This window comes from Staurois parvus, unplaced genomic scaffold (genome assembly GCF_062004578.1).
Source record: "Staurois parvus isolate SC_StPar_1 unplaced genomic scaffold, SC_StPar_1.0 ptg001165l, whole genome shotgun sequence".
NCBI classification, from domain to species: domain Eukaryota; kingdom Metazoa; phylum Chordata; class Amphibia; order Anura; family Ranidae; genus Staurois; species Staurois parvus.
The window spans coordinates 222,831-248,137 of NW_028318961.1; the positions used below are offsets into that span (position 1 = coordinate 222,831).

The window sequence follows — 25,307 nt, forward strand, 5'->3', positions numbered from 1 at the left end:
GAAAGTTAGTCATAGGAGAAAGATCATCTGTAGGGAGCTTTTAAGTAATAATGGTTTGCCTTTTTCGGACACATTTTCCATAGTTCAGATCCTTTTTTATGTCTTGTTTGTGGCCGCTGTGGATGGGATTTCAAAAGAGATTTGTTCATTTTTACCACTTTGAGTATCTCAAATGACAAAGTCTGAAGGCCATCTCTAGCCAAAACTTTGTTAGTTTGGATAGAAGGGGGAAGGGTTAGAAACTCAGCATGCTTTCCCTGCTGCCTACATCCCCTTGGGGATTATTTCCCTTGCTACCTGCATTAGGGCACAACAGGAAATGAATCTGTCCTATACTGTATGTATACATATCACAATATATTGTAAATGTTTTTAGGTTTGGGGTAAGGTTAGAATGTCTGTCAAGGTTTACAACATTTAATGGCTGCCTGTGTCATCTGCTAAGATACTTCCTGTATGGTAAGGAAACAAGGTGAAATCCCCCCAATAGGACACAGACAATATTACAAACCCATGACAGAGGTTTTTAACTTTCTCCACCACCTTACCTCCAAATGAGAGCTTTAATCCTGGCTTAATTGTTCATGTAACCCAAGTTTGCTACACTATATAGCCAAAGGTTTGAGGACATTGACGATCATGTGGGCTTCTTGGACATCTCATACCAAACCCATGCACAAGGGACTTGAGTCTTCTTTAAATCCGGCTTAATTGTTCATGTAACCCAAGTTTTCTACACTATATAGCCAAAGGTTTGAGGACATTGACTATCATGTGGGCTTCTTGCACATCTCATACCAAACCCATGCACAAGGGACTTGGGTCTTCTTTAAACCTGGCTTATTTGTTCATGTAACCAAAGTTTGCTACACTATATAACCAAAGGTTTGAGGACATTGACGATCATGTGGGCTTCTTGGAAATCTCATACCAAACCCATGCACAAGGGACTTGGGTCTTCTTTAAACCCGGCTTAATTGTTCATGTAACCAAAGTTTGCTACACTATATAGCGAAAGGTTTGAGGACATTGACGATCATGTGGTCTTCTTGGAAATCTCATACCAAACTCATGCACAAGGGACTTGTGTCTTCTTTAAACCCGGCTTAATTGTTCATGTAACCCAAGTTTTCTACACTATATAGCCAAAGGTTTGAGGACATTGACGATCATGTGGTCTTCTTGGAAATCTCATAACAAACCCATGCACAAGGGACTTGAGTCTTCTTTAAACCTAGCTTATTTGTTCATGTAACCCAAGTTTGCTACACTATATAACCAAAGGTTTGAGGACATTGACTATCATGTGGGCTTCTTGGACATCTCATACCAAACCCATGCACAAGGGACTTGGGTCTTCTTTGTGGCTACACCAGCCTACACTCTTCTGGAAAGGCTTTCCACAAGATTTTGGAGAGTGTAGATCTGGCTCACATGTGGCCTCCCAATTAATCCCAAAAGTGTTCAGTAGGGTTGGAGTCCATTATTGATTTTGGATGAAAAGATCTGATTAGCCATCGGTGTTCCAATTTATCCCAAAGATGTTCAGTGGGTTTGAGGTCAGGGCTCTGTGTAGGCCACTCGAGTTCTTCAACACCAAGCTGGTTAAACCATTATCTTTATGGAGGTGACTTTGTTCTCAGGGGTAGAGTCATGCTGGAATAAAAAAAGGGTCTTCACCAAACTGTCTATATAAGGTTGGAAGCGGACAATGGTCTAAAATGCCTTTTTTCATGCTGTAGCATTAAGAATACGTTTCATTGGAAACATCTAAACTCAATTTGGAAGAAATTCCATGTTCTGTCATTGTTTTATCACAGTTATGCGATAGTTTCCGCTTTTGGGGTCATATTCGAGATCACACAAACACTTGTAGGTATAACATTGAATTAAGTAATGACAGATACAGATAACAAATGCATCAATATTAGAAAATATAACAAGAATACTTTGCTCTTTCCGCCACAGTCACGCCCGCTTTCACGGCATGGCACAAACGATCAGATCAGAAGCTTGCATGATAGCAGCTCTGAGGCAAAGTTTTCAAAGTTTTGGCTGTAGGAAATAGGACTCGTATGTAAAGAAATTACCAACTTCCCTCCTAGCAACATACCCATTTAAGGACTTGGGCAGTTTGTAATGACATTCCTTTGGTACGAAGTCAGCTAAGGTAACCAGGCTTGGGAAGCCTTCTTAGATATTGCAAGACCACTTTAATAAGCCATCAGCCATATAATGTAGGTGTGATGGTCACGTAGCATATCATCCCTCCCTAAGCTGCTGGAGGGTCACAACTTCAACACCTTGCTGAACTGAACAACAAGTATAACATTTTAGTTATTAAATAGTACTTTTTAGAACTTTCACACAACCAGAGAAGATCATAGAAAAGCCCAACTATGACGAGATGACAGAGGCAGAAGAATCCAAGATGGAGGAAGATGAGGGTGTAGGGTAAGAATGATGGGCAGCTTGTGGCGAATCTTGAACACAAAGAAAAATGTAAAAAAAATGAGACAGAGGACAAAAAAAAAGCAGAGGCGGTTAACAATTTCGATCTAAGAGAACTTATTACAAAATACCGACAAGGTTAATAGCGTGAGTTACTTTTATTGTATGTAGTATCCGGAGTGCACTCCAGCCCATAATTCTGCCTACATCTTAAAACACTTCCATTATAACATTTCTTTCACCGTTTTTTTCCCTTCAGAAATTCAACAGGCTTTTTATTTCACCGTGTCAGATGTGTCAGCTGCAGATTGTTGAGAAACCTGTATGGATGCTTATAATTTGCCCGGTACGTGCGTCCCATATGGAATCACTCACAAGGCTGGGAAAAGCACTCGCCTACAAATTGCTCGGCGGAGCAAAGGAAATCCTGGACAGGCGAGTACAATCTGTTCTGGGACATCGTAGACTCCGAGGCTCAGAAAAGAATCTCATCGTGACAAGAGCGTGTCAACCTCGACTTCAAAACGGTAACTTTTTCCCAGAATCCTCTGCATAGCTTGACGGTTTATAGCAAGTCGGTGGTAGTGCCTTGCGCTCCTTCAGGAGGACAAAAGGCCCAACGTCTCTATCTATGGTCACGCCTTTCAAAAAAAATAAAATAAACAAAAAGCAACATTTATTTTTTTTCTTTCAAAAAGTTGCCAAATTATTACAAGTTTTGATTTGAACGGTACGCCCATGAAGGGCCCGGGAGGGGGGCTCAGATGTTTTCCAGTATTTTTATGTTCTCTTTATTATAAATCTTCCTTTTTTTTTTTTTCACCCCCACCTCTGCGAAAAGCTTAATATAGAGCTGAGATATCCACTTGGTCGTTAGCGAGTATAAAACAGCTGGTTTCAGGTAACTTGATGTCACGCAGGTCTGAAAATGGATGGGCGTTGGCCCCGTGTGAGTCTGCGGATATTTATATACACTTCGTATATATTGTTTTGGAACGCACTAAGTTAGAGCAGCCGCTGGGGGAAATAAAAGAGGATCTCGGCGTAACCCTTTCAGCGCCGGCTTCTTCCAAGATGGCGTCCGAGCTCAGAGGACTGGATGCAAAGGGTTGGTGAGGTGGTGAAAACGAAAGAAAAATCAGGAGACACCCGGAGGATAAGTCAGTTATGTGTTGATTAGAATACATTGAAGGTCCTTTGGTATGAGATCAGTAGCTGTAGGAAGATGAGGAATTGACAAGTCGTGGCCATCGCCGTACTCCGACTGCAGGTTTAACCGTTTATGTCTCGTTGGTCACTTCGGCCAAGCCGCCACCACAACAATCGCGATGAGAAGGAGGACGATGAGCACCCATAGGGCTGCGGGAAGAAAACAAATTGGAATTATTGTAAACATAATAATTCTCTTAAAGCAGCCAAACATAATATAAAAATGACCCCCTTAACCACTTCATATCCGGACACTTTCACCCCCCTCCTGTCCGAACACTTTCCCCCCTTCCTGTCCGAACACTTTCCCCCCCTTCCAGTCCGGACGCTTTCACCCCCTTTCAGTCCGGACACTTTCACCTCCTTCCTGTCCGGACACTTTCCCCCCTTCCTGTCCGCACGCTTTCACCCCCTTCCAGTCCGGACGCTTTCACCCCCTTCCAGTCCGGACACTTTCACCCCCTTCCAGTCCGGACGCTTTCACCCCCTTCCAGTCCGGACGCTTTCACCCCCTTCCAGTCCGAACACTTTCCCCCCCTTCCAGTCCGGACGCTTTCACCCCTTCCTGTCCGAACGCTTTCCCCCCCTTCCAGTCCGGACGCTTTCACCCCCTTTCAGTCCGGACGCTTTCACCTCCTTCCTGTCCAGACACTTTCCCCCCTTCCTGTCCGCACGCTTTCATCCCCTTCCAGTCCGGACGCTTTCACCCCTTCCTGTCCGAACGCTTTCCCCCCCTTCCAGTCCGGACGCTTTCACCCCCTTTCAGTCCGGACGCTTTCACCTCCTTCCTGTCCAGACACTTTCCCCCCTTCCTGTCCGCACGCTTTCATCCCCTTCCAGTCCGGACGCTTTCACCCCCTTTCAGTCCGGACGCTTTCACCCCCTTTCAGTCCGGACACTTTCACCTCCTTCCTGTCCGGACACTTTCACCTCCTTCCTGTCCAGACACTTTCCCCCCTTCCTGTCCGCACGCTTTCACCCCCTTCCAGTCCGGACGCTTTCACCCCCTTCCAGTCCGGACGCTTTCACCCCCTTCCTGTCCGGACGCTTTCACCCCCTTCCAGTCCGGACGCTTTCACCCCCTTCCAGTCCGGACGCTTTCACCCCCTTCCAGTCCGGACGCTTTCACCCCCTTCCAGCCCGGACGCTTTCACCTCCTTTCTGTCTGGACGCTTTCCCCCCTTCCTGTCTGCACAATTTCACCCCCTTCCCGTCCAGACACTTTCGCCCTCTTCCAGTCCGGACACTTTCGTCCTCTTCCAGTCCGGACGCTTTCACCCCCTTCCTTTCCGGACGCTTTCACCCCCTTCCGTTCCGGACACATTCAACCCCTTCCTTTCCGGACGCTTTCACCCCCTTCCAGTCCGGACGCTTTCACCCCCTTCCAGTCCGGACACTTTCCCCCCCCTTCCAGTCCGGACACTTTCCCCCCCTTCCAGTCCAGACACTTTCCCCCCCTTCCAGTCTGGACACTTTCACCCCCTTCCAGTCCGGACGCTTTCCCCCCCTTCCAGTCCGGACGCTTTCACCCCCTTCCAGTCCGGACACTTTCACCCCCTATTGCACTTTGAATGACAATTGCGCGGTCATGCAACACTGTACACATATGAATTTTTTAGCATTTTTTTGAGACAGATAAAACTTTATTTTGGTGGTATTTAATCATCACTGGGATTTTTTATTTTTTGCTATATAAACGAAAATGTCCAAAAAGTTTGAAAAAAAGTGTTTTTCTTATAAAATTTTGCAAATTTAAATAATCTTTCTTCATAAATCTTGGCCAAAATTTATTCAGTTATCTTTTTAGTAAAAAAAAAAAAAATAACCCAAATTAGTTTATAACCAAAAATTATAGTTTTTTAAAAATGTTCTTTTACATTTTTATTTTTTTTTTATATTATTTATGTTTTTTTTTTTTAACATACTGTCACCCTAGCAGTACAGTGTCACCATAGCGACACTGTACTTGTGGGGGGTGATGAAGATTTTTTTTTTTTTTACACTGATTGCTTTTACACCCATAAAGGCTGTATAAGCAATAATTTCTCCTCTCTGGCTGCATTCCTGCAAAATCGAACGACAGATTTTTCGTTTTTTTTTTTTAAACTACTGGTTTTTGACCCGTCTATGGCCTGCATAAGGGTGGCCATATATTATACAATTTTCTGTCCAAGTTCCTTTAGATTTACCTTCAACTATGTAGTGCAAGGGCCCGCCTAATTGGATACAATTCAAAGTGTTGTTTAGGTTTGACCTCCTATTATATGGTTTTTGGTAAATCTAAAGCAAAACTCTCAAGAAAATTGTATAATGTATGGCCGGCCTAAGTTGGCCTTTCAACTAGCATGAAAGAGATTTAGTTGTCAATACAAATCCGAGTGATTATCAGCATTTTCCGCAGCTGATTAAATTTATCAGCAAGGCGCGAGGATGCAGGATAATCGCGGAGAAATGTTCCTTGGTCAGGCTGACCTTCTGATTTCACTCACTTAGATGCCTTCAACAATTCGGGGAATGCAGTGATGTCCTGGCTTCCTAGCACAGAGAGCTCCCAGTCCACCATGTTGTGCCTTACAGCCGCTGACCATCATCTTCTTTAGAAAAAAAAGCGACTGTTTTCATTGTAAATCTTCCATGAACACAATATGGAAGCTTCTATGGCTGAAGTGCTGCTTGCTGGTGGGAGAGGTGAAGGATCGGAGCCTCTGGGAGTCTTTTCATTGCCAATCTATGCCTATCCAGATGATGACCACTCCTCCCATTTGTTGAATGGGTGTAGAAGTGAAAATGATCAATAATGAAGTTTAACCTGCTTGTATTTTCTGGTTCCTCCTCATCAACGTGCTAATAAAATCATTACATAAAACTTGTTGTTATTACATCACTTATTTTAGATCATCACTGGCTCTCTGTGCTTCTCTATGTAAAGCAGGCAAATTATGGCTGGTGGGAGGGGCCAGTAGGGGGCTGTACATAGCTTTCTGAAAATATCACAGCATCCTGTCTCAGTACTCATCTCAAGAGCCCTCAGCCCTGAAGTAAGCAATGGGTTGGGGCTTGGGAGGAGTCATGCAAATATCAAAATGCCTTGATAAGTAGGTGTCAGTCTGAAGGAGAGGGTGTAACTAGGTAGGCTGTATTTGCATGCACACCACCCTAGGTAGTGCCCACATGTGATGCTCGGCCTCCATGATTGAAAGAGCTGAAGTTATCCAATGAATAAAAGGGACAGACCAGAGACAGTCAGGCTAGGGAGGAAAGAGCTAGTTGATACTGGATGTCTTCCAGCCAGGAAATGGGCTCTAGTTTGTGTCTCTGCCCCTCCCACAATGGGGAGATTTCCCTGCAGTAGTTTGTGTCTCTGCCCCTCCCACAATGGGAAGATTTCCCTGCAGTAGTTTGTGTCTCTGCCCCTCCCACAATGGGAAGATTTCCCCGCAGTAGTTTGTGTCTCTGCCCCTCCCACAATGGGAAGATTTCCCCGCAGTAGTTTGTGTCTCTGCCCCTCCCACAATGGGAAGATTTCCCCGCAGTAGTTTGTGTCTCTGCCCCTCCCACAATGGGAAGATTTCCCTCCAGTAGTTAGTCTCTCTGCCCCTCCCACAATGGGAAGATTTCCCTCCAGTAGTTTGTCTCTCTGCCCCTCCCACAATGGGAAGATATCCCTCCAGCAGTTTGTGTCTCTGCCCCTCCCACAATGGGAAGATTTCCCTGGAGAAGTTTGTGTCTCTGCCCCTCCCACAATGGGGAGATTTCCCAGGAGAAGTTTGTGTCTCTGCCCCTTCAGCGAAGATTGTACCTTCCTCCTCAGGCAGGTGTTTCGGGGATGTCAAACTCTGGGTACTCATCTACATATTTGGTGGGACTTTCCAAAAATTGAGCAGTATTGGGCTCATGTGTACCAACTGGTGTACACTGTGTTGGGTAACGGCATAGGCAAGTTACCAGAGCCGTAAACTGACTGTACCAACTCACAATCCCACTTTCTGACTTTTCTATTGAGGGCGGACAAAGGAGCATTGGCTAAAGCATGGTAGTCCTCTAATCCCACAATCGCCCATTAATACAGAAGGGGTTCTGGTTTTTCATAGATGAAGAAATGGCTACCGTTCTTAAACGAGATTCCAGAAAATTAAAAAAATGTGAGCATGGGTTCCATGGGTTGAAAATTATGACTCAAAGACTTCGACCCGACCTTGTTAGAGATTTAATTGGTCTTTGGGCTCATCTACATTGAGATACAAGGTGACCCGGTTTTAGTTCTGAGCTCTCTACCCTACGACCCCACCTTCATGAAACCCTTTTCTGACTTTTCCTATCTGGTCCCCTCCACCTTGTTTTTCCTTCTAAACTTTTTTTGTTCACCATCATCACCATTTTCAATTCACCTACTTATGGGCCTCAACCCCAGTGGCCTGTAACTGCAGTTTCATCAGGCGGACCATGGGTTATCCAATGGGTGGTCTTGCTTCCCACTATAGGACTATTTATTTCTTCTACCAGACTGCATTTTCTTGGCACCGGAGTAACCAGGGCTCCCTGTACAGGCGCAAACCTGGCCGCACTCATTTATAAGCGCACCGATGTCTCTGAAACCTCGGCAAACGTCTAATAAAAATTTATTGACACTGAAAAATACTTTGGCTGGCGTTAAGCTTTATAGCGCACATAAACCCAAAAATCCATTTCCGGTATATCTGACCTCATGTCTCACTTTTTTTAAAGCCCAACTCCACACTAAACTTAATTTTTTCCCCAGCTCTTCCTCCTCCCCAGGACATCCCTCAGTGTCTAACATCATCCACTGGGTTCCTCTGGAGTCTCCTCCTGACCAGAAAATGTCCTGAGTGTCCAATCCCTACCTGGCCAACGGCAGTGCTGCACAAACCCTGTTCCTTCATCCTCCTCCCTCCCCCAACCCTTCCTTCCCAGAATAAAGTTTTCCTGGTGAAGTAGTTACAATAACCTGAGTTACCCCCATCCAGGTCCTTCACTGAAGCCGTTTCCTCCTGTGGGAACCGCTAGTGTTGCCGGCTGGTCCTCTTCACTCTCATGGGTCTGACATCATCTCTCTTCAGGATCCCAACATGAACCCTCCTCTGGACGACCACTGGGAATTGTCAACACCCAAAAAAAAGACCCCTTTAAGAAGTCAACAGTGAGGAGAAGGACCCAGCGCTGGCTGATCACATGACCATGGATTCAAGATAGTGAAAATGGGGTTTAACGTGTATTTTTGGGGGGGTGTGAGGGATGGCTAGGAGAGGGGGTGGTTACATTAACTTTAGAGTTGGGCTTTAAGCAAATCATTTTTTTGTAGATCATGTACAAAGTTTCTTACTTGGTGACCCTGCCATGGTAATGATACTTCCTCCATCCACACAAAGGCTCTCCACCAGGAGAGCCGAGCTACTGGCCGGCACGTCTACCAGCTGACTGGAGACCCACTGAAAGCTGGAATTGACCGTCATTCATCCACAGAGATCTGTGAATGAATGAACTACAAGTCCCATCTGCCAATGCGGTAGATGGAATATAACGGAATACAAGTATGGTGAACACTGGACTCAAAGTCTATTGGCATTTCCTCTACTCTCCAAGTAAAAAGTCCATACCTCGGTACAGACAGAGAGCTGGAGGAGGTGTCTGCAGGAACCTGTGTAGTTGCAATGTTTTACAGGCTCAATTGCAAAAAAATAATAAATGCATATTTTTTCTACAAAAATATGTGCAATCATTTTTTAAAGGTGGACTTAGCCACTGTGCTGCCCATGTTTGATTTAGGGTTCAATACCACTTTAAAGGCTAAGTGGGTAGCACTTTCGCCTGGCAGTAGTAGGGTCATTGGTTCAAAACCCAACCATGGCACCGCCTGCCTGGAGTGTGCATGCACAGGGAGAACATGCAAACTCCAGGCAGGAGGTGGATCCGAACCAACGACCCGAGTATTGCCAGGAGGAAGTGCTAACCATTTAGCCACTGTGCTGCCCATAAAAAGTACCGGTCACATGCCTATTGCTGTCATCAGGGATGTTTACATTCAGCTATAAAAGTGAAAAAAATTAAAGCAAGAATGTAAAAATAAAAAACATATAAATTACTAGTTAAAAAAAATGTAAGTGCGCCCCCTTCCCCGTGCGCAAAGGTGAACGCACACATCGGTCCCGAACAAGCGCAAACAGTAATCGACCCACACATGTGAGGTATCACCGCGATCGTCAGATCATGGGCAGTCATTCTAGTACCAGACCTCCTCTGTAAATCTAAAGTGTTGCCTACGGATAGTAAAATTTACGCAGTTCCTTGTCTCTGGTCCTGTGGAGACCAGGTTTACGTTTGCCGTTTCTAATGAAGACTAACTTCTTTGATTTCTATGTGTTTCCCTGTCTGGGACTACTTGTATGTTTAATTTGGATGATCAGACAATTGTTCATATTGTTCCTGTCATGCCCTCCAGACATTGCTATGTCTTCTTAGTTGTTTACTACTGGTGTTGTGTTCTATGTTCAACTGCCGTGTCTGTAGTCTCTGACTCCTGTTCTCTAATAAAAATAATGGAATATTAAAATTTACGCCTTCGATCCGCCTCAGGTTGTCCGTTGGAAGATCTTTAGCCTTGAAATGTCAGGTGTATTGTATTTCTACTGACTGCCATAAGTTTCTTTGTACCTTGACTTGTTTTACTTTTGTACAAATTCAATAAACGCAACTATTAAAAAAAAAAAAATGTACGCCGTTTGTCAGCGTGACATGTTTGGTATCTATTTACTTGACCTAACATCATCTTTTATATTAAAAACAAAATGGGTTTTGTATGGTGCTTTTTTCCATTAAAATTCAAACGTATATTTTTTGCAAAAAATTGCATTTGAGAAACTGCTGCGCAAAAACCGTGCGACATAAAAAAATGTGCAATGTTTGCCATTTTATGCTCCAGGGTCTCTGCTACAAAAAAAAAATGTTTGGGGTTTCTAAGTGATTTTTTAGCAAAAAAAATTAAAAACTGATTTAAACTTGTAAACAAAAAAGTGCCAGAAATGGCTTGGGGATGACGTGGAAAAGTTAAGTAATTAATAATTTAAAAGTAAAGTAATTAACAAAAATAAATTCTATTGCACCCTAGCAATTCTTAGATGTGATGGCTACATTAATTTTCATTTTTAGGCTTTAAATTTTCTATTTTCATCTGGTGATCCAGCCAAGCTCTCCAGCAGATGTATCAGTTTGAAGGTTGAGACAAAACAAAATGGAAAACAACCTCTTGCTGTAAGGCTGTATGTACACGGAACGTTTGGAAAACACTTCTGAACGATGGAAACTGACTGCTGGAAAACGTAGGTTAAAAAAGTCTGTTTAGTCGCGTTTGCATACCGCGTTTATGAGCGTTTGCGTTTAGAAGCGATTTTTAAAGATAACAACAGGAGACCTTCCAAAATGCCCAGAAAGCACTGAGAAACAGTAAAAAATTAACTATTTCAGACATTTTGAGAGAAATATAGAGAGCAGAAGCAGAGACAGCAGTATGTGTGGAGATGACCTGTCTTTTCTGGTTGTATTCACTATGGATCCCATCATGAGTATTCTACCATTGTTTCCTTCATGCCAAACCTGGAACTGAATGCGCTGGTGTACCGGGTCCATTTGAATACATGGAAAACACTTTGCAACGGGGCGGACTGACAACTCATGGGGCCCCCGGGCAATAGGAGATCATGGGGCCCCTGTGTCCTTGCCCAAACTCAAAAATGCCTATGAAAAAGGTACCAGGGGCATCTCATGGGGCCCCCTACTGACCCCGGGCCCTCGGGCAGTGCCCGAGTTTCCAAATGGTCAGTCCGCCCCTGCTTTGCATGCATTTCTGATGAAGAAAAAAGGCTCCGGACAGCATCTGGATATGGAACAGTTAAAAAACACTTCTAAATGCAAACGCTTATAAACACGGTTAGCCCCGTTTATATGCGTTTGAAACGCTGATAAATCTACTCCTGAAAGCAAGTTTGGTGCGTTCAAAAAAACGACTGTAAACTCATATGCCTGTAAACGAAGATGTGTACACAGACACATAGGAGAACATTAGGGAGAGTTCAGGGGCTGCTGAAAAAAACGCAGAAAAGCTCCTAAACGTCAGTTTATCAGCCTCAGTGTACACGAGTATGAGTAATTGATTGTAAAGTATTAGTTGGACTCTGGATTCAATTGGTTAGTGTATCTAAATCTTCTAGTATATCTAATACGCCCCTTCCCCCCAGACTGACAATGCTGCTGTCCAAAGGTGCCCCCGGTGCTCCTTCTTCCAGAGTGGGGGCGCTCTAATACGGGAGGTGTGTTATTGGCCAGATCGCCAGGTGAAAACAGAGAAAAAGAAGCCTAAAATTAGAAAACGAATGCAGCCACCACATCTAATGATTGGTAAGCTGCAATATATTACATTTTTGGTTTTGGGTTTAATATGCATTAAAGCGGAGTTCCACTCACCTGTCAAAAAATAAAAGTCAGCAGCTACAAAAACTGTAGCTGCTGACTTTTAAAAAACAGCCACTTACCTGTCCCTCGATCCCGCAGTGGGTCCCCCGCAGCTCGTTTCACCAGCCTTCCTGGACTCCAGGAGGCCGGCATCTTCAGTGTGGGCACTCAGGTGCCAACTGCGCATGCGCGAGTAGTGCTGCGCTTCATGAATGGTCCTGTAGTCTTCTGGGACCTGTCACGTGTTCCAAAAGACTACAGGGAGGGAGGACAGCTTCCGTTTCCGATTGCCTAGGCGATCGGATCGGAATTAGGAGCGGGTACCTGTCAAATTTGGGTACCTGCTCCCCCCCACCCCCCAAAGGTGCCAATTCATAATGGGGAGCAGTCCTTAAAGGGGAACTTCCCCTTTTGGGTGGAGCTCCGCTTTAAGTCACTGCCTGAAAACTATCAGCAGTCATCTCAACCTGTTCCTTCAGCTGGCCTTTCGTCTGCCTATCAGGTAGTAGCTGAGCGTTGTCATCCTACAAAAGGAAGTGCTGTTACCGGCAGGATCTCCAGGTAACAGATTAATAATAATTTTAAAAAAAACACGATTTAGGAAACGGTCTACAGTGACACACGACGTCAAACGTTGAGAAATAGATTTTGGGTGTAAACACCGGGAGTTATACGCCTGTTTTAGTAACTGAGTCAGCCAAAGAAAAAAACAGAATTCATTTTATATTTTTTTTTTTAATATTTATTTTTTTGCAGAGAGAATTTTATTTCAAGCCGCTTAATCATGACTACCACAGAGGGCAAAGGGCCAAGAGTGGATCCAATCTGGACAGGCAGGTGGTGGGAACGGCAAGTTTGACATTATTAATCAAGATATTTGTGATGAGCCATAACTCCCTCTATGACGTAGCGGCATTCCCTGGCCCGGCCGTGCTCCGCGTCCTGCTGTAATTACGCGCTCTGCTACCACAATTCCACGGCCAATATACCGCGGAAACTATGAGATGCTGGAACTACGAGTGCAGGTAAGTGAAAAAAAAAAAAAAAAAGGTTTGGTTTTGCATGGCGCATGCTGTGTGGGATCACATACCGTGACAGCAATATTATTATTTTTGTTTTTAGTGTTTTTTGTTATTAACCCAGGTCCCCCCCTTTAACCACCAGAAGGTTTTACCCCCTTCATGACCAGGACATTTTTTTCTGACTTTAACTTGCACGGTCATGCAACTCTGTACCTAAATTTATATATTTTAATAAAAAAAAACAAATAGAGCTTTCTTTTTCTGGTATTTGATTACCACTGGGGTTTTTATTTTTTATTAAACAAAAAAAAAATGAAAATTTTGAAAAACAAAAATTTTCTGCTTTCGGTATTAAAACACATCCAATAAAATCAAATTTCTTCATAAATTTAGGCAAAAAGGTATTCTGCTATATGTCTTTGGTAAACAAAGAAAATCACAATACGTGTATATTGAGTGGTTCGTGTGAACGTTATAGAGTTTACAAACTATATGGGATATATATATATACTGTATATATATATATATAATATATAAAAATATATACGCATACATACACAGTATATATATATATATATATATATATATATTATACAGGATTTATATAGCGCCAACAGTTTGCTCAGCGCTTCACAATATAACAGGAGACAATACAACAACAATACAGTTGTTGGTTGGGGGGGGGGTGGAGGAGGAGGAGGAGGGACCAGAAACTAACAGATGCCACACGTGGTGAGCAGCATGGGAGCAATATAGCAGAAGGTAAGCGGAGACTGGAGAGGGAGGAGGACCAAGAAAACAGAGGATCAGCAGAGCTGGGGGTTACTACTGAGTGGGGGATCAGCAGAGCTGGGGGTATTTCTGAGCAGGGGATCTGCTGAACAAGGGTACTAATGAGCTTGGGATCTGCTGAACGAGGGTACTAATGAGCTCGGGATCTGCTGAACGAGGGTACTAATGAGCAGGGGATCTGCTGAACGAGGGTACTAATGAGCAGGGGATCTGCTGAACGAGGGTACTACTGAGCAGGGGATCTGCTGAACGAGGGTACTACAGAGAAGGGGATCTGCTGAACGAGGGTACTACAGAGAAGGGGATCTGCTGAACGAGGGTACTACAGAGCAGGGGATCTGCTGAACGAGGGTATTACTGAGCAGGGGATCTGCTGAACGAGGGTATTACTGAGCAGGGGATCTGCTGAATGAGGGTACTACTGAGCAGGGGGATCTGCTGAATGAGGGTACTACTGAGCAGGGGGATCTGCTGAACGAGGGTATTACTGAGCAGGGGATCTGCTGAACGAGGGTACTACTGAGCAGGGGATCTGCTGAACGAGGGTACTACAGAGAAGGGGATCTGCTGAACGAGGGTACTACAGAGAAGGGGATCTGCTGAACGAGGGTACTACAGAGCAGGGGATCTGCTGAACGAGGGTATTACTGAGCAGGGGATCTGCTGAACGAGGGTATTACTGAGCAGGGGATCTGCTGAATGAGGGTACTACTGAGCAGGGGGATCTGCTGAATGAGGGTACTACTGAGCAGGGGGATCTGCTGAACGAGGGTACTACTGAGCAGGGGATCTGCTGAACGAGGGTACTACTGAGCAGGGGATCTGCTGAACGAGGGTACTACTGAGCAGGGGATCTGCTGAACGAGGGTACTACTGAGCAGGGGATCTGCTGAACGAGGGTACTACTGAGCAGGGGATCTGCTGAACGAGGGTACTACTGAGCAGGGGATCTGCTGAACGAGGGTACTACTGAGCAGGGGATCTGCTGAACGAGGGTACTAATGAGCAGGGGATCTGCTGAATGAGGGTACTAATGAGCTGGGGATCTGCTGAACGAGGGTACTAATGAGCAGGGGATCTGCTGAATGAGGGTACTAATGAGCTGGGGATCTGCTGAACAAGGGTACTACTGAGCAGGGGATCTGCTGAACGAGGGTACTAATGAGCTTGGGATCTGCTGAACGAGGGTACTACTGAGCAGGGGATCTGTTGAATGAGGGTACTAATGAGCTGGGGATCTGCTGAACGAGGGTACTAATGAGCTGGGGATCTGCTGAACGAGGGTACTAATGAGCTGGGGATCTGCTGAACGAGGGTACTAATGAGCTGGGGATCTGCTGAACAAGGGTACTAATGAGCTGGGAAACTGCTGAGTGGGGGTACTACTGAGCTGGGGATCTACTAGGCTCCATTAAAACAAATAGAAAATCAACACACACAAGGCATTTGCCAAGCTTCTTTAAAACTTCAAAAAAGCATCACTGAAGCATCAAAAGCACATAAAAAAGCATGCTGAAGCAGCGAGCGCTTCAATTCAAGCCGGAGCAAGTGTAAATAAGCCCTTGTATTTGTACACTGCTTGTTGGCACCTCACCGAACCAAATCTATCTCAGAAAAACAATTGAAAAGCTTTCATTTCAGTAAAGGTTGCTTGGCCTCTTCACATATTGAGTATAAAGACTCTCAGATTCCTGAAGGAACAGCTTCGAGTGTATTAAAGGAAGCTCATAATTCCATATTTTCATATCTGCCCTCCCCCCCCCCCCCTAAAATCCCCCGGAGACGAGTCACCCAGACTGGAAAAAAGCAGAAAAGTCATCAGGAGAGGATCGGGGGGTAGATGGAGTCCTTCTTGCTGGGGATCTGGGAAAGATGGATATTACTCAGCTGAATATTTCAAGGATCAGTTCAGTGGAAAAAAGAAAAAGGAAAGATTAATAGGGAAAGACAGAAGTGTAACGGCACGGTGTGGAAATGACTGTAACACATGGCAGCTCTTTGTTGAACCTTGCCAAGCACCCCAGTGATGTCCTCTTCTTAGAAGTGGTAGAGCAATTAACCCTTCAAAGGGACGCGAGACCCGAATCAGACGTTTGGTAAAGAGTACTGGTCTTCCACTTACACACCAGGTTTGTCAATCTACTGTAGACAAGTTAGGACGGTGCCTAATAGATTTTATTAGTTTGGGAAGTGGCTACCTAGGCTGGCTACTACCTGGTCCACCACAGGCCCCAGGTGTCCATTGTAGGACACCTTACTCTCATGACATGACCAGGGGCGGACTGACCATTTGGAAACTCGGGCACTGCCCGAGGGCCCGGGGTCAGTAGGGGGCCCCATGAGATGCCCCTGGTACCTTTTTCATAGGCTTTTTTGAGTTTGGGCAAGGACACAGGGGCCCCATGATCCCCTATTGCCCGGGGGCCCCATGAGTTGTCAGTCCGCCCCTGGACATGACTCACTTTACTGCAAGCAGCACAGTGCATCGGCATCAACTCTTTGGTCGGTGATACTTTCATTATAGGTGGAGCCTGGTGAGCTAAGTTATTGGATATCTTGAATGCCCCACCATTGAGATTTTTGTGCCATAAATCCCAACTCTGCTTCGGTTCACCTGTGAGATTTATGTGTCCCTGCCAACATTTGTGTGTTCTGCCTCTTCCTGTTACATTCTCCATAATATTGAATAAATAAACCATACAACAGGGATGGTAGGAGCCCCTTATAAAGGGCACAGAAGGTGTGCAAACCTGGGAACTCAGCACAGGGATGGTGGGAACCCCTCATAATGGGCACATCAGTTGTACAGACCCGTGAACTCAGCACAGGGATGGTGGGAACCCCTCATAATGGGCACAGCAGTTGTACAGACCAGTGAACTCAGCACAGGGATGCTGGGAACCCCTCATAATGGGCACAGCAGGAATGCAGACCCGGGAACTCAGCACAGGGATGGTGGGAACCCCTCATAATGGGCACAGCAGGAATGCAGACCCGGGAACTCAGCACAGGGATGGTGGGAACCCCTCATAATGGGCACAGCAGGAATGCAGACCTGTGCAGAGATAGTGGGAGCCCCTTATAATGAGCAAAGCAGGTGTGCAGGCACAGAAACCTAGTGCAGGAATTGTGGGTGCTTATCATAATGGACACAGTGGTATGGAGACCTGGGACTTCAGCAAAGGGATGGTGGGAACCCATCATAATGGGCACAGCAGGTGTACAGACCTAGGAACTCAGCACAAGGATGGTGGGAACCCCTCATAATGGGCACAGCAGGTGTAAAGACCTGGGAACTCAGCACAAGGATAGTGGTAACCCATCATAATGGGCACAGCAGGTGTACAGACCTGGGCTCAGAGATCTCGCCAACAAAGTCTTGGAGAGACAGGAAGATGTGTCTTTGCTAGATGGGGATGTAGCTGAATTGTCCGTATACTTGAAACAAGCATCTGCCAAGTAATAGGCACCAGAAGATGATGTTGGCCAACCATTCTTCATGGGGACCAATCGGTTGGATGGGTTTAAGGCTTTCCCCTGAAGATAAGGAGGTGCTGGCGTGTTTCCATCCTCTAGGCAAAAACATGAACAGTTTACACCTACATCTGGCCAAGAACACCATGTCCAAGCTTTATCCAAGGTCTAAGGTTGGCTTCGCAAAGAAGACTGTGGAACAGAGGTGTGGAGGAAGAACGTCCCTGAATGGACATCATAGGACTTCTAAATTGCCCATTTGGAGTAAATGTAAAGGATATAACTGGCCTAATGGCTATCATAGACGGCATTTGTGCTTTGGGGTTTGGAAGCTATTTTGAAGTATGATGAAGTGATGTTTGAATGTTGAATTGACCATGATGGCATAAACCTGGGCTTGAGATCATTCAGAATTCACTGAGGTGCATGTGGTCTGCAGTTAACCCCCTTCTGACCTGCATCAGGCAGATTTTGCATTCCCATAGATTTGTAAAGGAATGCAAAACCATCCTGAAGTCAACAAAAGCTTGTGACTGTGGGGGAGGGGACATTAGAGCGTAAGCTCCTCTGGTACAGAGACTGATGTGACTGTGGGGGAGGGGATATTAGAGCGTAAGCTCCTCTGGTACAGAGACTGATGTGACTGTGGGGGAGGGGACATTAGAGCGTAAGCTCCTCTGGTACAGAGACTGATGTGACTGTGGGGGAGGGGACATTAGAGCGTAAGCTCCTCTGGTACAGAGACTGATGTGACTGTGGGGGAGGGGACATTAGAGCGTAAGCTCCTCTGGTACAGAGACTGATATGACTGTGGGGGAGGGGACATTAGAGCGTAAGCTCCTCTGGTACAGAGACTGATGTGACTGTGGGGGAGGGGACATTAGAGTGTCAGCTCCTCTGGTGCAGAGACTGATGTGACTGGCTCAGTGTTCTCTGTACAGCACTGCGGTATATGTCAGAGCTATAGAAATGTATAATAATAATAATGTGTGACTGTGGGGGAGGGGACATTAGAGTGTAAGCTCCTCTGGTACAGAGACTGATGTGACTGTGAGGGAGGGGACATTAGAGTGTCAGCTCCTCTGGTACAGAGACTGATGTGATAGGCTCAGTGTTCTCTGTACAGCACTGCGGTATATGTCAGAGCTATATAAATGTATAATAATAGTGTGTGACTGTGGGGGAGGGGACATTAGAGTGTAAGCTCCTCTGGTGCAGAGACTGATGGGACTGGCTCAGTGTTCTCTGTACAGCACTGCGGTATATGTCAGAGAAATATACAATGTGAAATAATAATAGTGTGTGGCTGTGGGGGGAGGGGACATTAGAGTGTAAGCTCTTCTGGTACAGAGACTGATGCGACTGTGGGGGAGGGGACATTAGAGTGTAAGCTCCTCTGGTACAGTGACTGATGTGACTGGCTCAGTGTTCTCTTTACAGCACTGCGGTATATGTCAGAGCTATATAAATGTATAATAATATAAGTGTGTGACTGAGGGGGGAGCCCATGACAGTGTAAGCTGTTCGTCTGCAGAGACTGATGTGTTCTGTGTACAGCACTATGGTATATGTCGGAGCTATATAAATGTATAATAATAGTGTGTGACTGTGGGGGGGACATTAGAGTGTAAGCTCCTCTGCTACAGAGACTGATGTGACTGTGGGGGAGGGGGCAATAGAGCGTAAGCTCCTCTGGTACAGAGACTGATGGGATTGGTTCAGTGTTCTCTGTACAGCGCTGCGGTATATGTCAGAGCTATACAAATGTATAATAATATAAGTATATGACTGAGGGGGGGGGGGCACATGACAGTGTAAGCTCTTCAGCTGCAGAGACTGATGTGTTCTGTGTACAGCACTATGGTATATGTCGGAGCTATATAAATGTGTGACTGTGGTTGGAGCTCCTCTGGTGGGCCTACATGAACATCTCAATGTATTTTGATGCCCTCCAGAATCTTTATACCTTGGCTACGCACTTCACGTACACCATGGCCTCCGTACGGCGGTGGTTACGGCAGGAAAGGCAACATAAACATCCACATCCGAAGCTGAACACCGCCTATAGTAAATCCATCCATAAAAAAAAAAAAAAAAGATATTCTCACATTTGTTGAAACACAACTTTAGTGAATTCCCATAGTTTCCAAGAGATTAATCGCTCGGCTTTCTCATCGGAAGTCAGAAAAACCTACGCCAATTTGGAAACCACCTTGCATTCAAGGAGACTGCAAGCTCTTCAGACTAGAGCACCCCCCACCCCTTTTTCTATTTTATTTTTTTGGTCCTTTAATCCCATGTGAACTCTCTTCCCGATATAAAGTCTGTTTAATTGTCTATGAGGCGTGCCATGGCAACCTTAACCCCCTCGTGCCGCTAGACAGACCTCCGTCAACAAAAGGCCGGGGCTACGGCTTATGGAAAATATCAGGCTAACGACGGCCCTGAGCGTACAAGGGCTTTCTCATGTGCGCACAAAAGCAACGATTGTCATCTGTCACCGTGAGATTGGGGGCCTTGTCTTTCTGGTATGGTGCTATTTACACTGCGATCTCCCGGGCTTTCTGTGAGGCTGAGAACCTGTTTGAGATGCTGGCTGCCATTCAAGTGCCGTGTGAAAAAAAAAAAAAAAGAAATAAAAAAAAGCGTCATAAATATGTCTTGTTCTGACAGGGTCTCTTGTGTCTCCCCAGCGGAGAAGCACAAGGCCCCGGCATTCAGCGCCGAGTTCTGGCCTGATTTACCGTGAAGGGGCACTCTGAAGTGTCGTTCTGCCGGAGCGTGCGGAATATGGTATCAATTAAAAGTGGGCCTCGCTAATAGGTTTTTAATAAGGGGGGACGTTAATGGGGGAAAACGGCAATTTGTCCCTTTTTTTTGCCTTCTTTCCCTCATGCATGATGGATTCTGAACGTGACGGCGTGTGGGGGGGGGGGGGGGGATCATTTGTCAGGCAGATAACAGAACAAAATGACAAAAAGTGATGCTAGCCTTAGGAAAAAGAAAAAAAACCATTTTAGAATGAAAAAATATGAGAAATATATAAATTTATTATATTATTTCAGGTACTTATATATCGCCGTCAATTTACGCAGCACTTTACATATATATTGTACATTCACATCAGTCCCTAACCCTCAAGGGGTGTACAATCTAAGGTCCCTAACCCTCAAGGGGGGTACAATCTAAGGTCCCTAACCCTCAAGGGGTGTACAATCTAAGGTCCCTAACCCTCAAGGGGCATACAATCTAAGGTCCCTAACCCTCAAGGGGCGTACAATCTAAGGTCCCTAACCCTCAAGGAGTGTACAATCTAAGGTCCCTAACCCTCAAGGAGTGTACAATCTAAGGTCCCTAACCCTCAAGGGGCGTACAATCTAAGGTCCCTAACCCTCAAGGGGCGTACAATCTAAGGTCCCTAACCCTCAAGGGGCGTACAATCTAAGGTCCCTAACGCACATAATCAGGGGCGGACTGACCATTTGGAAACTCGGGCGCAGCCCGAGGGCCCGGGGTCAGTAGGGGGCCCCATGAGATGCCCCTGGTACCTTTTTCATAGGCTTTTTTGAGTTTGGGCAAGGACACGGGGGCCCCATGATCCCCTATTGCCTGAGGGCCCCATGAGTTGTCAGTCCGCCCCTGCTCAATTTTATACATACTCATACTAGGGACAATTTAGACAGGATCCAATTAACCTTCCAGCATGTCTTTGGAGTGTGGAAGGAAACTGGAGTACTCTGAGGAAACCCATGCAGGCACCGGGAGAACATGCAAACTCCAGGCAGGTGGTGCCGTGGTTGGGATTTGAACCAATGACCCGAGTACTGCCAGGCAGAAGTGCTAACCAGGTGGTGCCGTGGTTGGGATTTGAACCAACGACCCAAGTACTGCCAGGCAGAACTGCTAACCAGGTGGTGCCGTGGTTGGGATTTGAACCAACGACCCGAGTACTGCCAGGCAGAAGTGCTAACCAGGTGGTGCTGTGGTTGGGATTCGAACCAACGACCTGAGTACTGCCAGGCAGAAGTGCTAACCAGGTGGTGCCATAGTTGGGATTCAAACCAACGACCCGAGTACTGCCAGGCAGAAGTGCTAACCATTTAGCCACTGTGCTGTCTCATTGATATACTGTACAGGGTGTCTCCAAAGTCTCGACACAGAGAAAATATCACTATATGTGTGTATATACACTCACCGGCCTCTTTATTAGGTCCACCTGTCCAATTGCTTGGTAACACACTAATCAGCCAATCAAATGGCAGCAACTCAATGCATTTAGGCATCTAGACATGGTGAAGACTTGCTGAAGTTCAAACAGAGCATCAGAATAGAGAAAAAAAAAAGGGGATTTAAGTGACCCGGCATGGTTGTTGGTGCCAGATGGGCAACAACTGCTGATCTACTAGGATTTTCACACAACCATCTCTAGGGTTTACAGAGAATGGTCTGAAAAAGAGAAAATATCCAGAGTAGCAGTTGTTTGGAGGAAAGTATCTTGTTGATGTCAGAGGAGAATAGGCAGACTGGTTCCAGATGATAGAAAGGCAACAGTAACTCAAATAGCCAATCGTTACAACCACGGTATGCGGAATACCATCTCTGAATGCACAATACATCGAACCTTGAAGCGGATGGGCTACAGGAGCAAAAGACTACACCGGGTGCCACTCTTGTCAGCTAAGAACAGGAAACAGAGGCTACAATTCGCACAGGCTCACCAAAATTAGACAGTAGAAGATTGGAAAAATGTTGCCTGGTCTGATGAGTCTCAATTTCAGCTGTGACATTCAGATGGTAGGGTCAGACTTTGGCGTAAACAACATGAAATAATGAATCCATCCTGCTTTGTATCAATGGTTCACCCTGTTGGTGGTGGTGGTGTCATGGTATGGTGGATCCATCCTGCCTTGTATCAATGGTTCAGGCTGGTGGTGGTGGTGTCATGGTGTGGTGGATCCATCCTGCCTTGTATCAATGGTTCAAGCTGGTGGTGTCATGGTGTGGTGGATCCATCCTGCCTTGTATCAATGGTTCAGGCTGCTGGTGGTGGTGTCATGGTGTGGTGGATCCATCCTGCCTTGTATCAATGGTTCAGGCTGCTGGTGGTGGTGTCATGGTGTGGTGGATCCATCCTGCCTTGTATCAATGGTTCAGGCTGGTGGTGGTGGTGTCATGGTGTGGTGGATCCATCCTGCCTTGTATCAATGGTTCAGGCTGCTGGTGGTGGTGTCATGGTGTGGTGGATCCATCCTGCCTTGTATCAATGGTTCAGGCTGGTGGTGGTGGTGTCATAGTGTGGTAGATCCATCCTGCCTTATATCAATGGCTCAGGTTGGTGGTGGTGTCATGGTGTGGTAGATCCATCCTGCCTTGAATCAATAGCTCAGGCTGGTGGTGGTTGTCATAGTGTGGGGGAGATTTTCTTGGCACACTTTGGGCCCCTTAATACCAAATGAACATCATTTAAATGCCACGGCCTACCTGAGTATTGTTGCTGACCATGTCCATCCCTTTATGACTCCAGTGTCCCCATCTTCCGATGGCTCCTTCCAGCAGGATAACGCACCATGTCACAAAGCTCAAGTCATCTCAAACTGGTTTCCTGAACATGAGAATGAGGTCACTGGACTCCAATGGCCTCCACAGTCACCAGATCTCCATCCAATAGAGCATATTTAGGATGTGGTGGAACGGGAGATTCCCACCATGGATGTGCAGCCGACAAATCGTCAGCAGCTACGTGATGCCATCATGTCAATATGGACCAAAATCTCTGAGGAATGTTTCCAACACCTTGTTGGGTCTATGCCACAAAGAATGAAGGCAGTTCTGAAGGCAAAATTGGGTCCAACCCGGTACTATCAAGGTGCACCTAATAAGGTGGCCGGTCAGTATAAATATATATATATTTTGGCTACTTGAGTATGTACGTATAGATTTATTTGCTCCTGTTTAATACAATATGGCCTTTGTACAGTTGCCATGGTGACATAGCGATAAAAGACACCCATCAAGGCTTTTTGTTGAGGTAACGTTTACTTTTTGGAACGTCCAGGAAAACATTTATGAATATCAGATCCCTCTCATATGCGTACGCATTTTCTTTTGTTTTTCAGGGGTTTTTTTTTTTTGTCCTTCCAAATAAAACATTCAAGTTAACCCACATAGCGACGCTTTGCTATGGTCCAAGATGAGCGTTTTGCCGAATAATGGGAAGCACAATACAGACCACCAGCTCGCTCGCTGAAAAGGACCTAAAATTTAATCCCGGAAGGCCTTTTTTCAGACATTAATCCTAAAAAAAAGGGCCTTGTTTGTTTCAGGCCTGTCAAATCTAACAGCCAGGCCTAAACGAGTTAATCTGCCTGGTTACCCCCCCCCCCCCCACCACCCTCCCGGGGCCCGTTTCGTTAAGTATCTTGTCTGTGCGTGGTTTCGCGAGCCTGTGACATCACAGAAGGAGCGCGGCAGAGGGGTTAAAAGTGGCATCTGCTGGTGAAGAGGATATGAGGTAAGTGTTACTTCCAGCATTTTTTCCCCTAGCTCCAGTCCCGCTCCAAAAAGAAGGGTTACAACGGTTTATTAAAGAGCGCACAACCTTCCAATCCTGGACGGGAGGCCTGGCGCGGCTGGAATGATGGACCTGTGAGTGACCTGCGTTCTGCGCTGTTGGTAATGTGCTCCGACTTCACCACAGGGGACTCGTATGCTTCAAAAACCATTCGCATGGCCTTGCGCAACAAATTAAGGGATCCATAAACACTGAAGAGACTCCTTAAATACATTTGCAGTAATCGGTGACAATGAAATTCGTCATGTGATGCCTCAAACGGTGCAATTGTGTGGGGTTTTTCACCCTCCTACAGCAGGAACAGTTGAGAAAAACAAGTTTTGTCCACCATTTTTTCTCGATATTAACCACTTCAAGTCCGGACACTTTCACCCCCTTCCAGTCCGGACACTTTCACCCCCTTCCAGTCCGGACACTTTCCCCCCTTCCAGTCCGGACACTTTCCCCCCCTTCCAGTCCTGACTCTTTCACCCCCTTCCAGTCCGGACGCTTTCCCCCCCTTCCAGTCCGGACGCTTTCCCCCCCTTCCAGTCCGGACGCTTTCACCCCCTTCCAGTCCGGACGCTTTCCCCCCCTTCCAGTCCGGACGCTTTCCCCCCCTTCCAGTCCGGACGCTTTCCCCCCCTTCCAGTCCGGACGCTTTCACCCCCTTCCAGTCCGGACGCTTTCACCCCCTTCCAGTCCGGACGCTTTCACCCCCTTCCAGTCCGGACGCTTTCACCCCCTTCCAGTCCGGACGCTTTCACCCCCTTCCAGTCCGGACGCTTTCACCCCCTTCCAGTCCGGACGCTTTCACCCCCTTCCAGTCCGGACGCTTTCACCCCCTTCCAGTCCGGACGCTTTCACCCCCTTCCAGTCCGGACGCTTTCACCCCCTTCCAGTCCGGACGCTTTCACCCCCTTCCAGTCCGGACGCTTTCACCCCCTTCCAGTCCGGACGCTTTCACCCCCTTCCAGTCCGGACGCTTTCACCCCCTTCCAGTCCGGACGCTTTCACCCCCTTCCAGTCCGGACGCTTTCACCCCCTTCCAGTCCGGACGCTTTCACCCCCTTCCAGTCCGGACGCTTTCACCCCCTTCCAGTCCGGACGCTTTCACCCCCTTCCAGTCCGGACGCTTTCACCCCCTTCCAGTCCGGACGCTTTCACCCCCTTCCAGTCCGGACGCTTTCACCCCCTTCCAGTCCGGACGCTTTCACCCCCTTCCAGTCCGGACGCTTTCACCCCCTTCCAGTCCGGTCGCTTTCACCCCCTTCCAATCCGGACGCTTTCACCCCCTTCCAGTCCGGACGCTTTCACCCCCTTCCAGTCCGGACGCTTTCACCCCC

The 25,307-nt window shown here is 46.4% G+C and overlaps 1 protein-coding gene across 2 annotated transcripts in view; it reads right to left on the minus strand.

The window, feature by feature from the left end:
• Positions 1 to 2,594: 2,594 nt before the first annotated feature.
• The window catches only part of STX8 (syntaxin 8), a 300,489-nt gene continuing 277,776 nt past the window's right edge, over positions 2,595 to 25,307 (minus strand). For both annotated transcript variants that reach the window (XM_089659572.1, XM_089659574.1), the window contains one exon: positions 2,595 to 3,810. Coding sequence is in view for 1 of the 2 variants with exons in the window: in XM_089659574.1 (XP_089515700.1) it covers positions 3,746 to 3,810 (65 nt within the window). In the remaining variant the exon portion in view is untranslated. The remainder of the gene's footprint in view (positions 3,811 to 25,307) is intronic.